The sequence below is a fragment of the Rhinatrema bivittatum genome, chromosome 3 (genome assembly GCF_901001135.1).
Source record: "Rhinatrema bivittatum chromosome 3, aRhiBiv1.1, whole genome shotgun sequence".
NCBI lineage: Eukaryota > Metazoa > Chordata > Amphibia > Gymnophiona > Rhinatrematidae > Rhinatrema > Rhinatrema bivittatum.
The window spans coordinates 328,783,953-328,800,156 of NC_042617.1; the positions used below are offsets into that span (position 1 = coordinate 328,783,953).

The 16,204-nt window shown below is 47.5% G+C and overlaps 1 protein-coding gene across 4 annotated transcripts in view; it reads right to left on the minus strand.

Moving 5' to 3' along the window:
• The window catches only part of CRYBG1 (crystallin beta-gamma domain containing 1), a 479,364-nt gene that overhangs the window by 90,054 nt on the left and 373,106 nt on the right, over window positions 1-16,204 (minus strand). For all 4 annotated transcript variants that reach the window (XM_029595327.1, XM_029595329.1, XM_029595328.1 and 1 more), the window contains 3 exons: window positions 15,785-15,930; window positions 10,569-10,695; window positions 4,395-4,427 (listed from right to left, as the gene is read on the minus strand). In XM_029595327.1, coding sequence (XP_029451187.1) covers window positions 4,395-4,427; window positions 10,569-10,695; window positions 15,785-15,930 — 306 coding nt within the window. The remainder of the gene's footprint in view (window positions 1-4,394; window positions 4,428-10,568; window positions 10,696-15,784; window positions 15,931-16,204) is intronic.

The following is a 16,204-nucleotide window of genomic DNA, read 5'->3' on the forward strand; positions in this document are numbered from 1 at the left end:
CCGTGGGAATCTCGAGCTCTAACAGGCGCCGTACCTGAGTCATGAGATTGAGCATGCGTTGCTGCGAAAGAAAAACCTTGCCCACCAAGGTGTCGAACCGGGCTCCCAGGAACTCTAGCTGTTGGGTCGGTTCGAGTCTGCTCTTCGCGAAGTTGACTACCCAACCCAACCGCTGCAGCTGGCGCACTACTAAGGAGACCGCCCGGTTGCATGCCGCGTGCGACTTTGCCCGAATGAGCCAATCGTCGAGATAGGGATGTACCAGGACGCCTTGCCGGCGGAGGGAAGCCGCTACCACCACGAGAACTTTGGTGAATACCCGCGGCGCGGTGGCCAACCCGAAGGGGAGGGCGCAAAACTGGTAGTGGTCCCCCATCACCATGAACCTCAAGAACCTTTGATGCCGTTCTCTTATTCCGATGTGCAGATAGGCCTCTGTCAGGTCCAAAGAAGCCAAAAATTCTCCCTTGTGGACGGCCGCAATAACAGACCGGAGGGTCTCCATCCGGAAGCGGGGCACACGCAACGCCTTGTTTACTCCTTTGAGATCCAGAATTGGTCGGAAGGTGCCCTCCTTCTTGGGCACCAGGAAGTATATGGAATACCGACCCGTCCTGAGCTGGTCCCGGGGAACCGGAACTACCGCCCCCAGAGCCTGTAGATGGGCGACCGTTTGGGCTATAGCTACTTGTTTTTCTACGGGGCCGCACGGCGATATCAGGAAGAGATCCCGGAGGGGACGTACAAAATCCAACTCGTAGCCGTACCGAACCACATCGAGGACCCATTGATCCGAAGTAATTGCGGCCCACTCCTCCCAGAACCGGGACAACCGACCTCCGATAACGGGCACGGAGGAGTGGGCCCGCGCACCTTCATTGTGCGGGCTTGATGGCAGGAAAACCTTGGGAAGATCCCCCGCGTATAGGCCTCCTGCCGCGAAAGGAAGAAGAAGAAGACCAGGCCTGGGATCTCGTCACCTGCTGCCGCTGGGGAAGGGAACCCCCTCTTCCCCCACGGAAACGCCGTTGCCCTCGAAAGCGAGCCCTAGCGTTACCAAACGACCGAGGCTGCCGAGGCTTATCCTCGGGCAACTTGTAAACCTTGTTGTCGCCCAGGTCCTTAATGAGCTGGTCCAGCTCCTCGCCAAACAGCAGCTTGCCCTTAAAGGGGAAGGAACCTAACCTCGCTTTAGAGTTGGCATCCGCCGACCAACGACGGAGCCAGAGCAACCTCCTGGCCGAGACCGCCGAGGACATAATACGAGCCGATGTGCGCAACAAGTCATACAAGGCATCCGCTGTATAAGCGACCGCCGCTTCAACACAATTCGCCTGCTCAGCCTCGCCCGGAGGGAGCTCCTGCATGGTCAGCAGCTGCTGAACCCAGCGGAGGTTGGCCCTCTGTACAAGGCTGCTGCAAGCCGCCGCTCGGACCCCCAGTGCCGCCACGTCAAAAATGCGTTTTAATAAAACCTCAAGCTTGCGGTCTTGGAGGTCCTTTAACGCTATACCCCCCGTCACTGGGATAGTTGTATGCTTTACCACCGCCGTGACAGCCGAATCTACCGCGGGTGTCTTCAAAAGCTCCAGGGAATCCTTGGGTAAGGGATATAGCCTTTCCATGGCTCGATTTACCCGCAGAGAAGCCTCTGGGAGCTCCCATTCCTTTGAAACGATCTGTAAGACCTTGTGGTGAAAAGGAAAGGTCTGCGGAGGAGCTCGAATCCCTGCCATTGCGATATCCCCTGTAGACGTGTCCGCGTCCTGAGGCGGAGTCGTCAACTCTAGCTCCTGCAACACGTGGAGGATAAGGGAGCTTAATTCTTCTTTCCCAAACAAGCGGAGTACCTGGGGGTCATCCCCAGCTACAGCCCCCGGATCGTCGGTCATCAGCAAGTCCGGAGCCCCCGGGGATTCCGGAGCGGCTCCTGTGTCTCCCAGGTCCTCAGCCCCACCCCCCCTCGGGCGGGGACCTTTGATCCCGGAGGACCCCACGTCCGGTGGACTCCCCCCCGAGACGGGGGCGGTCTTGGGAACCTTCGGGGGAGCGGGAGCCTCCGCCTCCCAGCCGGATTCTGCCTGTAAAAAGGCTTTGTGCATTAACAGCACAAAATCAGAAGAAAATGGCACTGACCGTTTCAGACTCTTCTTCTGACCACCCGATGCAGGGGGGCCCCGAGGAGACCCCGAATCGGCCTGGGAGCCCGGGCTCTGTGCCTCGGGAGAGGGAGGAGGGGAGATCTCCTCCTCCGACGCTGAACAGGCAGCCTGCCGCGTGTTCAAAATGGCCGCCGCACTCCTCCCCGGTGGAGGAGGGGCCGAAGGACGACTGCCTGAGGCACTGCTGTGCCGCTCCGGAGAAAGGCGAGACGATCGGCTGCGGGCAGCGCTCGGCCCCCCCGAGGGTCCCTCGCCCCCGGGAACACATCGGGGGCAGAGACCCCCGCGGGAGAGTCGCGCCCCCGCCTCTCCACAGGTCAGGCAGACCGAAGAGCGCGGCATCAGCACCGCGAACGGAGCAGCACGACCAAATGGCGCCAAAAAGATCTCCGAGAGGAAAGCCTCACAGAAAACGCGCGCCGGGTGAGCTAGCCACCCCCTCCGGGGTCCGAGCAGGCACGGGCAGGCCGGGGCAGTAGAAAAAACGAGCACACTGCCTGTCACCAACAGGACTTAAACTGCTCTGCAAGTAAAAACTTTTTTTTTTTTTTTTTTTAAACCCCCTTCAGGACTAAAGCCTGGAATTTGGGGGGGGAGGGTGACCGGCCCACCGGTAAGCTCTCCCCCAGGCTGCGGACACACTAACCCGGGAATATCAGAAGGGTACTACCCTCCGAGCCTGCCTCACACTAATGCCTAGCTACGCAGCGCAATACACTCACACAGACATTCACACAAACCGACAGGCAGACAGAGGAGAGAAAAGGAAGCATCCAATGATCTTGCCCCCTGTCCTACCTTACTTTTTATAGTGTATTTTATTGTTTTAATTTTACCCCGACCGATAGATAGAACGACCGGAGCAGGACCGCAGGTTATGCCTCTCAATCTGCTGGAGTCAGAGATTATACTGAAGGATCGCAGGGGGCACACCAGTGTATATAGGGGGTGCTTTCAGTTTTCTCTCTGACTCCATCTGCTGGAGGGGAGGCATAACCCAGCTGTCTGGACTGATCCTGGTACGTACTGGGAATCTCCATTACCTCAGTTAGAGCTGCCTTCTGTACCGGATTTGTAACACCTTCAGATCAGAGTTGGAAAAGCGAGTAATTAAAAATCTAAAATCCAAATCCAATTGTCAAAGCGAATGAGGGTATTTTCACTTAGAAACTTGATGTGGGTACTTTTTAATGAAAAATAAAGTATGTAGACTTGAAAAGGCAATCTGGGCAATTCCCTCCCTAACCGACTTAAATGCCCCTGAAAAGCCTTCCCCTTAAAGTGGCTTAAGCTTTTAGCCATACAGAATGAGGGCATTTCGCTGAGGGTCAATTCACACACATACAGTAAATCACCATTTACTTGCATAAGTGGCTTTGGAAATTGTCTTCTCCGTTTACAATTTGAAAAATACTTTTGGTTTTCTTATTCTTTTTGCCTACAGTTACACATGGAGGAAGAATACGCTATTGTGGTTTACACATTTTACTACAAACCTCTCTTTCCCCCAAAAATGTCTTGGGTCTTACAATGAAGGGGTTAAATAGTTCTTCTTACAGAACTGGCCTTTTCCCCCACTACCGACAAAATGAGGCCTCAGCCTGTATTGTGAAAGCATCAAATTGCTGAAAAAATATAGTTTCTCTGATTTATTCAATTTATATTATTTCCTTTCTCCAAGGCCTAAAGCGAAGATACAACATAGCACACACACACACATATATATACATATACACACAGTAACTCCTAGGGGTTGTTTGTTTTGGTGTTTTATGATCACTTGGCAATAAGAGGGTGATGTCATAAGCAGTTTGCCTTTGGCTGCGAATGGGGATTGCAACAGGGCACTGTCTCCACCGTTTTCTCGTTGGTGTTTTTTTCTCTCACACCCAACAGTGTGCAAGGTTCTTTTGCTGCAAGAGAAGTCCGAGAAGTCCTGACAACAAATGCGGATCGTGTGAAGAAAGTCAACTGCCCCCGTAATTAACTTCACCATTATTCACAGCAAACAACCACAAGCAAATGTTTCTGGAGGGCCCTGGTGGAGGCAAGGTGCCCATGTGAACCAGGCTTGTGTCTAATTCTATGCTGCTGACTGGATAAGTACAACGTGCCACAATAAGATCACGCAGCTAATGCACTAATCTAACTAATAACACACCAAATTAATTAGCTTTTGTTTATTCCCTTTTTTGTTTGTTTGTTTTTAAATAATTGGTGACAGATTCTTACCTTAAATTTCCCTCTGGGGCTAGTGGTATTATCCTAGAAAGTTTGGAGGAAAAAGCAAAAGAAATTGATGTGAACATATATTGAAGATGATATCTGGCAGAGATTTCTATACATTACAAACCTGATTTTTAGTTTTATCATAGGAAATTATATTCTATTACAGCAGGGTTTGCTTTTTATTAAACCTACATGTACTAACAGCTGACAGTGAAAGGTTCAATCAATGGCCAACACTTAGGTGGATAAACAAATATTAATTCAAATATGGCTTAGATGGCAATGGGTGTCGGCAAGAAGTACTCTTGGGGGAATTCTGCGCAAAAAAATTTAAAATTCTGCGCACAAAAACAAAATCCTGCAAACTTTATATTGGTCAAAATAACACAATTTACATGACAGTCTTTAAGTAATTACATTTTAAATTAATGCAGAAAAAAGTTATTACTTAAAGATGCAGAATTTTAAATATTTTGAGCAGAATTTCCCTAGAAATTCACTGTAAGAGTGTCCCTTCCACTCGCTCTCCCTACTCCCCTGGCCACTTTGCCCTCTCAGGCCCTACAGTCCAGCAGTATTACTCAATGTCAAAGCAGAATGGCTCTCAAAAAACCACCATAACTATGTACAATAACCCTTCAACAAGAAAAAGAAATAACCAGTTCACTTAACCCTCCTAGGAACTGAACCTGTAGAACCACTTGAGGACGGTCAATCCAATTTCTGCAGATCTGAAAACAAACCAATCAATAACTGAGTGGACTCTCCCTTACTTCCATGCGTTCCCCGGGTGGGACTCTTGACTGATCCGTAGTACTACAGGAACGAAAGTTATCAGGTAAGAAACTAATTTTCCTTTCCCTGTACGTACCCGGATCAGTCCAGACTCCTGGGATGTACCAGAGCTTTCTTACCTGGGATGGGATCTGGAGAGGCCCACTCTAAGCACTGCTTCTCCAAAGCCTCCTTCACCCGGTGCCTGAACATCCAAGTCTGTAGTGTCTGGCAAAGGTATGCAAAGACTTCCAAGTCACCGCCCTGCAGATCTCGTGCGGTAAGACCATTTGACACTCCGCCCAAGAAGCCGCCTGTGAACGGGTAGAATGAGCCCAAAGACCAAACGGTACAAGCTTACCATGCAGCAAATATGCCGAGCCTATAACCTCTTTCAACCAGCGCGAAATCGTAGCTTTAGATGCCATATTTCCTTGTTTCAGAACAGCCCACAGCACAAAAAGATGGTCCACCACACGAAACGCGTTAGTAACTTCCATATAACGCAACAACGCCCAACGAACATCCAGTTCCGTAAGTCTTTAGACATAGGGTCTGACTGGTCCAAAACGGGAAACGACGGAAGCTCCACTGACTGATTCCCATGAAAAGCAGACACCACCTTCAGAAGAAAAGAAGGAACAGTCTCAGTCTGCAAGAACACTCCAGAATCCGAAATTCTGAGAAACGGCTCCCTACAGAATAGAGCTTGGAGCTCAGATACCCTGCGAGCAGATGTGATAGTGATAAGGAAAATCACCTTTAACGAGAGATCCTTTATTGTAGCCATTTTCAGAGGCTCAAAGGGCGCCACACACAGTTGAGAGAACCAAGTTCAGATTCCAAGAAGGACTAGGGTGCCTGATTGGGGGACATAATACTTTGCCCCCTTTAGGAAAGGAGCCACATCTGGGTGAGCAGCCAATGCCATGCCTTGAATGGAACTGCGCAAACAACCAAGAGCTGCCACCTGAACCCTCAGGGAACTACACGATAAGCCCTTGGCAAGTCTGGATTGTAAGAAACCTAAAATATCCGATACCGAAGACAGAGTAGGAACAATCGCTCGGTGCACGCACCAAGATTCAAAGATTCTCCACACAGGCACATACGTGAGATTGGTGGATGTCTTGCGTGACCAGAGAAGTGTTGCCACCACAGCGTTCGAATACCCTTTACTCCTTATGCGGCTCCTCTCAAAAGCCATGCCGCTAGACAAAAGTGATCAACCTCTTCCAAACACACGGGCCCTTGATGGAGAAGGTCCAGGAGCAGTGGCAACCACAGGGGATCCGCCACTGCCAGATTGACCAGGTCCACAAACCAAGGCCGTTTCGGCCACTCTGGAGTTACGAGGATGACTTCTGCTGGGTGTATCTCCACTCTCCTGAGCACTTTGCCTATCAGCGACCAAGGAGGGAAGACATACAGCAGCACGCTGGTCGGCCAGGGCAACACCAGGGCATCTACCCATTCTGCTCCTGTATCTCTGCGGCGACCGAAGAAGCGCGGAGCCTTGGCGGTCTGAAACGTTGCCATGAGCTCCATGCGGGGTATGCCCCACGTGTCGCATATGAGCTGGAAAGCTTCATCTATGACCTCCCATTCCCCAGGATCGCGGTGCTGACTGAGAAAGTCCGCCTGAACGTTGTTGACTCCTGCTATGTGAGACGCTGCAATACTTACTAAATGCTTCTCTGCCCAGTTGATCAGCTGCCGGGCTTCCGTGGCCACTGGCTGACTCTTGGTTCCCCCTTGGCGATTGATATAAGCCACCGTGGTCACATTGTCAGAAAGAATTCTGTCTGACTTCCCCTGGAGGAGAGGGCGGAACGCTTACAACGCTAACCACACTGCCCTGCTTTCCAGATGATTGATCGACTTCTGAGATTCTTCCTGGGACCACTGTCCCTGCACCGACTTTTCTCAGGCAAACCGCTCCCCAACTGGAGAGGCTGGCGTCCATGGTCACCACTGTCCATTTGGGCACCTCCAGGGGAACTCCTCGGGATAAGTTGTCTGAGATAAGCTACCAATCGAGACTGGCGCACGCCGTATCCGTAAGAGGGAGAGGTAAATTTAACAGTGCGGTGACTGGATTCCAACGCGAAAGCAACGCTGACTGTAAAGGACGCATATGAGCAGAGGCCCAGGGCACCAGCTCCAGGGTGGAAGCCATGGAGCCGAGAACTCGCAAATAATCCCGCACTCTGGGGAGACGGTTGGCCAATAAGTCCCACACTTGTCCTTGTAGCTTGACAATTCGGTCAGAGGTAAGGAACACTCTCTTCTGTTGAGTGTTGAATAGAGCTCCCAAAAACTCCAAAGACTGGGTGGGCACCAGTCGGCTCTTGGCTAAGTCGATCACCCAACCCAGTGATTGCAGGAGTTGAAGCACTTTGCGAATTGCCAATTGGCCGAGCGACTACAACTTTACCCGATTTAGCCAGTCATCCAGGTATGGATGCACTAGGAACCCCTCTCTGCGCAAATGAGCCACCACCATAACATTTACCTTGGTAAACGGTCTGCGAGCAGTGGCAAGACCAAAGGGCAAAGCTCAAAACTGAAAATGGTGACCCATCACAGAGAACCTCAGAAACTTCTGGTGATCGGCCCAAATGCCTATGTGAAGATACGCTTCCGTTAGGTCCAGTTGCGCCAGAAACTCTCCTTTCCTTACCGAGGCAATGACTGACCGTAACATCTCCATGCGAAAACGTGGCACCCTGAGGCAGCGGTTTACGCACTTCAAATCCAGAATGGGTCAGAAGGACCCCTCTTTTTTGGGGGCTACGAAGTAAATGGAATAACGCCCTTTTCGTTGCTCCACCTGAAAAACCAGGCTGATGGCGCCGAGTTGCAGAAGGCGTTGCAAGGTATCTTGTACTGCCTGTCATTTCTCTTCGTAACCACATGGGGAGACCAGAAACCGCTCCGGAAGGCGGTGTGAAAAATCTAAAGCGTAGCCTTGATTTATCACAGTAAGGACCCACTGGTCCCACGTCACCTTGACCCATTCCTCGTAAAACAGGGACAATCTTCCCCCGACAGCTGGAACCGAGGAATCGGTCGGCGTCCCTTCATTGGGAAGACTTGGCCCCAGATGCGGACTGGGTAGCCCCAGTTCTGCCAAAGCATCAGCCACGAAAGGGCTGAGATCAGGACTGTTGGCGACCAGACGCTTGCCGAAAGGAAGAAGCTGGAGCTCCGGACGGACGAAATTTCCGATTCCCTCTGAATTGAGACCGTGAAGAAAAGGAGCCCCTCGACTTGGGCCTATCCTCTGGCAGTTGGTGAACCTTGTTCTCCCACAGGGATTGAATCATATCCTCGAGGTCCTTGCCAAAAAGCAATTTACCCTTGAAAGGCAATGACCCCAGCTGAGCCTTGGAGGAAACATCTGCCAACCAGTTTCTTAACCACAGGAGCCTTGGAGGAAATATCTGCCGACCAGTTTCTTAACCACAGGACCGCCGACACCATGGATGCGGCCGAAGTCCGTAACAGATCATAAAGTGCATCCGCACTATAAGCGATCGACGCTTCCAGACACCCTGCTTGCTGTGCTTCTGAATCGGAAAGACCAGCATTAGCCTGTAACTGCTGAACCCAGCGAAGGCCCGCTCGTAAGGCAAAATTGCTGCACATAGCTGCCCGCACTCCCAGTACCAAGACTTCAAAAATTTTCTTGAGCTTCAGCTCCAACTTTCTATTCTGCAGGTCCTTCAGGGCTGTAGCACCCGTAACCGGGATTGTGGTCCTTTTGGTGACTGCGGACACCGCTGCATCCACCTTGGGCACCCGCAGTATGTCAGTTGCTTCCTCCGGAAGAGGATATAGCTTATCCATAGCCTTGCTAACTTTCAATCCCAGATCCGGGGTATCCCATTCTCTATATAGCAAGTCCATGGCAGCAAAATGAAAAGGAAAGGAAGTAGCCAGGCCCCTCAGACCCAACAACACTGGGTCCATGGCCCCTAGCCTGGACTCCTCTGGCGGCCCATCTATGCCTAGGCTCTCCGAGTATGGCAGGTATAAGCGGAGCCAACTCCTCCCCTCCTAAACAGACAGACCACCTTAGGGTCATCTCCTTCCACAATGTGAGAGCCTCGTGCTGGATCCTGTGGATGTTGATCAGGGTCTGTATCCACCCCCATCGGAGGCTTGCACTGCGTCCTGGTCCCCTGGGTCCGTATCCTGACCCGTGGAATCAGTATTGGTCTGATGAGCCCCTGTACGCAAAGGGCACTTAGCTTTGGAAGACCCAGAGACTCCCTTAGACTTAGACCGCTTTCAAGAAAGAGACTTAAGACCATTAGAGGAAGTTTTACCCCCAGCCTGCATCTTCCCTTCCCTGCTGGCTTTAAAAGCCTTATGGAGAAATAAAATAAACTCCGAGGAGAAGGAGAAAGAGAAGGAGGAGTCAGAAGCCCCCTTGGGGCTATACTCCATTGCAGGTGAGAGAGGCTGTAAAGGTTTACTCTTTCCAGGAAACCCTGACTGAGCAGAGAGAGGAGGCGGGAGAATCCCCTCCCCCATAGCTGCACGAGTCACTGATCTAAAAGACTCCAAAATGGCCTCCGTTCCCGCGCTCAGCGGGAAAAGATCTGCCTCAACTGATCTCAGTGCCGCTAACATTGAAGGAGCTCGGGCAGTCTTGCCTTTAACCATTTTCGCGGCCCTGGAGGATCCCTCCCCCCCCCCCCCCTCGGGAAGACACGCTGAGCACAGCCCCTCCTGAGAAAGATGTGCGCGGGCCAAGCCACATGCATGGCACACAGATGAGGGAGGCATCGGGCACTGGGCCTGAGAAAGCTAAAATTCAATTCTGTAAAAAATAGGCCTTGCACCTCCACCATCTGCTGGAGACAGAGAAATACTGCCGCACTGTAGGTGGCACCATCCTATTTATTTATTTATTTATTTAAAAGCTTTTATATACCGATATTCGTTGGCACATCATATCTGTTTACATGGAACGTGGTGAAAATAAGAATAAGCAAATCAGATATCGAGGAACATAATAGGTAACATAGAACAATAATGATTTAAATTGTAAATTAACATAATACAGCAACAAAGATAAGGAGTTTTGTTTTGAAAACTTCTCTGTCTCTATCTGCTGGGGGGGGGGGGGGGGGGGGCGCAAAACCCAGGATCTGGACTGATCCGGGTACGTACAGGGAAAAATCTCTATCACTGAGCATTTTTAAGAACTGATTACATCAACTTTTGCCTGGGATTTAACCTGGAAGGAGGACAAACCAGATGACCTCTTGAGATCCCTTCCTGTCCTTTTGGTGATTCTATAAAACTATATTACAGTCCTAATTATTACAGCACATTAGGCTTTAATGAGGAAGATGTTGACACAAACACAATACATGTACATTTCCATACCAGAACCACAGGCTGAATGGAAGAAATCCTACAATCCTTGGCTCCCCAGTCTTCAAAGCTGGAATACATGCCTTTCTCAAGGATATACTGCTCCCCGGTAAAGTCGGGGCCCTCATACGCTACCCATCTGCAAGAGAAGACAAAAATAGCCAGATAAGTTAGCTGTCATCACTTCCCTTCAATCAGACCCAGATTTAGGCACAAGCAATACAGGTAAGTGCGCTGAGGCAAAGAACAGCCTGCTTACCTTAAGGTTATGGGCCAGTGCTGCCATGGCACTCTGGCTCCCTTCCCCCATTCTATCATTCAGTCTATGAGCATCAAAATCTTAAGTCCAGCCCTGCTTTCAATGGGTTGTTTTTTTTCCAAAGGGGTATATAAAGATTTCTAGAGTCCAGGCAGGGAAACACATTTGGGGATAAATTATGCAAATCAGAGCACTCTTCATCCTGGTATAAATATTTATGTCACCACCAACTCCTGAAGACTCCAAAATTAACCTTTTCCCTAATGTCACACTCTTGACAGGGAAACTCCCTTTACAGCAATACAGTAATCATGTAAGCTGTAAAAGGTAATGCCAAACACAGTTGTGCAATCGTACCAAAATTGGATTTCATTTTTAGGTTCTTAAATAAAACTATAATATGCAATGCAGGTAAAAAAAGAGGGCACCATCATAATTAGAGAAGTCACTGATGTCATATCTTACTTCCTTATCAACTTCCTGCAGCGGCAGCATCTCATGCCCCATTCTCATTCATAACCCTTCTTTTCACCTATACAACATAGCAACTGTTTATTGCAGTAAAATATAAGCAAAATCCCGTTTCCAGAGTGCAAACCTGACATGGGGCATGATATCATGGACATCATCACTAGTACAGAAAATGTTTTCGCTAGACAATCTGATTGTAATTTATTTATCTATTTATTTAAAAGTTCTTATATACCGCATCCTCCAAGGTTCAGAGCAGTTTATAAAGGAACATACATAAAATTATTAATAAGCCATATTAAAATAAACAATAAAATAATCCAATAAGAAACATATACAAATAGTAATAAAATAAAAGTAAACAAAAATAAAAACAATACTGGCTAAATAAAATGGGGCAAGGATTCAACGGAGAAATGAAAATGAAAAATAATTCTATACAAGAAGATTTGTGAAATTAAGTGTCTCACAAATCAGAGAAAGCAGACTTGAAAAGCTGTGTTTTAACTGCTTTTTAAAATTCTTTGGTATCAGTAATGAGCTGGATGTGAGCAGGAAGAGTGTTCCAGATGATAGGGCTTGCAATAGAAAATGATCTTTCACAGGTAGTAACAAGCCTGTTGGATTTTGGTGAAGATACCTGTAATAGCATTTGATTTTGAGATCTTAGAGCATGAGAAGGAGTGTATAAGTGTAAAGTGGAGGAAAACCAGCAATTTTTATTGTGAAGTTGTGAATAATAGTTAGCAGTTTATACTGGATGCACCAGGTAATGGGTAGCCAGTGAAGATTATATAGAACAGGGGTGATATGATCAAATGATTTGCTCCCGGAGAGTAGCCTAGCAGCAGTGTTTTGTAAGAGTTGAAGCAATCGAAATGGTGTAGTCGGAAGACCTACGTAAAGAGCATTACAGTAGTTTAAACCAATAAGTACACATAGATTGTAAGACTGTCCAAAAAGCTTCATGTTCTAGGAGTGGTTTAATATGTTTTAATAAACAAATTTGGTAAAAAGAGGTTTTAACAACAGATTTGAATGTGAGATTGCTTGTTAAGTTTAGGATAGAAATATTCGCCAAGATTCCTGGCTTTGTTGGTGACATTGATGTTAATATTTTCGACAGAAATGTGTGTTGGTATATTATTGAAAAAAGGACGTCCTAGAATCATGATTTCTGTTTTTTATAAGTTTAAGCTAAGTTTGTGGTGAAACAACCATGTTTTGATATAAGTTAAACAAAGGGTGAGAAATTGTACTGTAGAACCCCAGTCATGACGTGTGGGGAAAAAAAATTGTTTGTCGTCAGCATATATATGGTAGGAGACACCAAGGTAGACAGAAGTTGACATAATGGAGAGAGGTAAATATTAACACGGTTGCCGAGAGTGCAGATCACTGAGGTACACCAGTATTTAATGAGTACCAGGTGAAGGAATCAGAGCTGATGATGACTGTGTTCTATTAGAGAGATAGGATTTAAACCATAGTAGAACATTGTTAGCTATGCCAATATTGGATAGACGTGAAAGCAATACATCAGGGTTAATGGTGTCAAAAGCTGCAGACAGATCTAGGAAGATGTATAAATAAGACATTTTGGAGTCAAAGCTATGGTATAGAATATCAGTGGAGGACAGAAGGAGTGTTTCAGTGCTGTGGTATGAACGAAAGCTGAATTGGTATTGATTTAAAATGGAATGTTGGTCCAGGTATTCTAAAAGTTGTTTTAGAATTGCAAATTCAATGATTTTTGTGACTAATGGTAAAGCAGATATGGGGCAAAAGCTGCTATAATCTTGAGACTCATTGCTCTGATTCTTCAGTATTGGAGTAATCATGGCCTTTTTTTTTTTTTTTTTTTTAAGTGAGCATGGAAGAGAACCAGAGGATAACAAGGAGTTAACAATGTTTGCTATGGGCAATGCAATGTCTTCCTTAATCGATTTAAATAAGGCAGTGGAGCAGGTGTTGTGATTCTGCTTGTGAGACTCTCTCACAAGCAGCCCCTTCCCTTCTTCTGCCAGCCTCCCAACATCGCTGGAGCCACTGCCACTGACTGCCTGGAGGCCGCCGTCAGTCCACCGTTTCCCCGCGGCAAGGAGCCACCACTGTCTGGGTCCTTATAAGGCCTGGAGGCCGCCATTGCTGCCGACATCGTCACTCTTCATGTGGCGGGCCAGCCACCGCTGATGCTCCTCTTTGTGGCTAGGCCGCCGCCGAGGCCTTCTTTCTCCTCGGCCTGGAGGCCATTGTCAGCACCACCTCTTCCGTAGCCAGGAGGCAGTCCTCGACGCCGCCGCTGACTCCACTGCTTCCTCTGCGGCCTGGGCTCCGCCGCCTCTGGCTCTTCACGGCTAGGCCGCCGCCAACGTCCTTCTTCTGTGGCCTGGAGGCCGCCATCATCCGGGTCCTCTTCTACGGCGTGGAGGCCACTCCGGAGCTTCTCTTCAGGCGGCCTGGAAGCTGCCATCATCTTCTGTTTTTCGCGGCAGGGAGCTGCTCTCATCGGGACCTGCCTTCTCCTTCTCTGCAGGACGTCGCTCTCCAAGGTCCTGCCTCTTCCTAGGCGCGCGGCAGTAGTGGGCTGTCTTCCTAGGTTCCTCCTGCTGACATCCTCTAGGCATTTCTTCTTCAGCCCTACAAAAGGGCTCAGCCTTCAATCAGTCTTCGCCTTCACAAGGAGTTGGTCATGGAGTCAGACCTCTCCTGGATCTTCAGTTCCAGCTCTTCCTTCCAGAAGTCCTCCATGATCCTTCACTTCTTCAAATCACTCTGTTCCTTGTCGTCTTCGTCCATGGTTCCTGAACTTTCGTCTTGATCTTCGTTCCATGTCCTGGTCTCGCAACGGATCCCATCCTCTTGTGTTCAGATGTCCTGATGTCTCCGTGTCTCCATATCCAGACATCTCCTTGTTTCCGGATGTCCAGACATCTGTCTCCTGATGTCTTCATCCGTCATGTTCCAGTCATCCCTGTGGTCCTCCTCTCTAGAAGTCCCCTGATGTCCCGAGGTACCGGTGCCCATTCATATCCGATGCCCTACATTCCAGCCCTGATGTTACGAATCCTAATCCTGAAGTACCGTCAGTCCTCAAGCTCCTGGTTCAACTCGCTCGCCCCGGACCTCGACTCCAGCTGATGGGAGTAAATCCGTATCAATCCAGTGTCCGTTTCCTGGTGGCTGGAGTCCTCTTCCGGCAGGATTTGTCTTCGAGCACTGCCCGGATTCCTCCTTTGTCCTGAACTTGAGATTCACTATGAATTTTAATAAAGAATCTATTCCATTTCTAGATATTCAGATTAGTTTAAGAAAAGGTGTGTTCGTTACAGACATCTATAGGAAGCCAACGGATACTAATAAATTATTACATTACAAGAGCTGTCACAACAAATCATTGCTGAAAAACCTACCGTATTCACAGTTTTTAAGACTACGGAGACTTTGTGCTATAGAATCCACATTTTACGAAAGATCAATTGAAATGAAACAAAGATTTATAGACAAAGAATACCCAATGAAACATGTAGAAAGAGGTTATGTGAAAGCATTAAAACATAAAAGATCGGATCTACTCATAAAGAAAGATAAAAAAATAACAGACCGCATTGTATGCCCACTCACCTATTGATAAGAGTCAGTGTGCATTCTGCATGTTTGACAGAGGTGAGGGATTCTGTTAACTGGATATAGGAATCTAGAGCAGTCTGGCTTGCTTTGTTTCTCCAATAGTAAGTGCACTGTGTTCTATATTTGCAGTCTTGCTTTTTCATAAGTTAAGTTGTTGCCTTTCAAGTACTGGATTTTAGTACTCTTATGGTATGGCTAGTATGTGATATAATTTCTCAATGCCTTTTTAGCAGATTTTCATGTTATTTCACAAAGTGGCTGAAAGTGAAGAGATTTTGAAGTACTGTTACTGAGGGGATACCAGAATTTGAAAATATTTTTTGTATAGTGAGTTGAAAGGCGAAATTTCCTAACTCTGCTCCGTATAAACTCCAAAAAAGGTCAAAACTGAGGTTGACAGTGAATTGCATGAGAGTTTGTCTGTATCAAGAACTGTGTGCTGCATATGGATATCAGTCCCAGATTTCTCACTGATGCAGTAAGCAAAGATTAAACTTTTTGTGAAAAAATAACATTTAATAATGAAATTTTACAAGCAGTTATTGAAATTAAAGAATATATGTTATCTTTCTCCTGCATCATTTTCAACAATAAAATATCCAGGATTTTTTTTTTTTTTTAATATAGCTGTTAAATGTAGTGTGCAATGTGTCACGCACATGAGCATCATCTGTCAGGTGTGTCATCATAGAAAAAAGGTTGAGAACCACTGATGTAGGGTACTATGCATAGTTACCTCTAGTACATCTGCTGCCCAGACCAGACAGGCTAAAATCAGGCCCCACCTCTACCACACTGAAGAAAAATGAAATAGAAAAACTCAGGAGAATATACTTTAAAAATCAAATTAAAGCAGCAGGCCACTTACACGCCACTTAGCACATTAATGGAACGCGTCTTCACTCCATATCCAGTGTCATCCAGGTTGGAAACAATCCCCAGCACATTTATATTGGAACCTTTATCACCAAAGTCCTTCTCCGTGTACATTATCACATGAGGTGCTGAAAAATCCTGCAGGACCAAAACCCGTTGTTAGTCAAAGGACACGGAGTTATTGTATGATCTGTCTGTATACCCCATGTTAAAAGTGCCTCCAACCATGGTGAGTCACTGTACAAAACTAATACCATCACTTTTTTTTTTTTTGAGTGGCCATGTGTTGTGATTTCTAGTCAATGCCTAACTTGCTTGACCTTATTTTGAAACATTCAGCTACTGAAGAGTAACAATGGAATACCATGCTCAGGATGTGTTCTTTCTGGAAATGCCACCATACAACACAAGA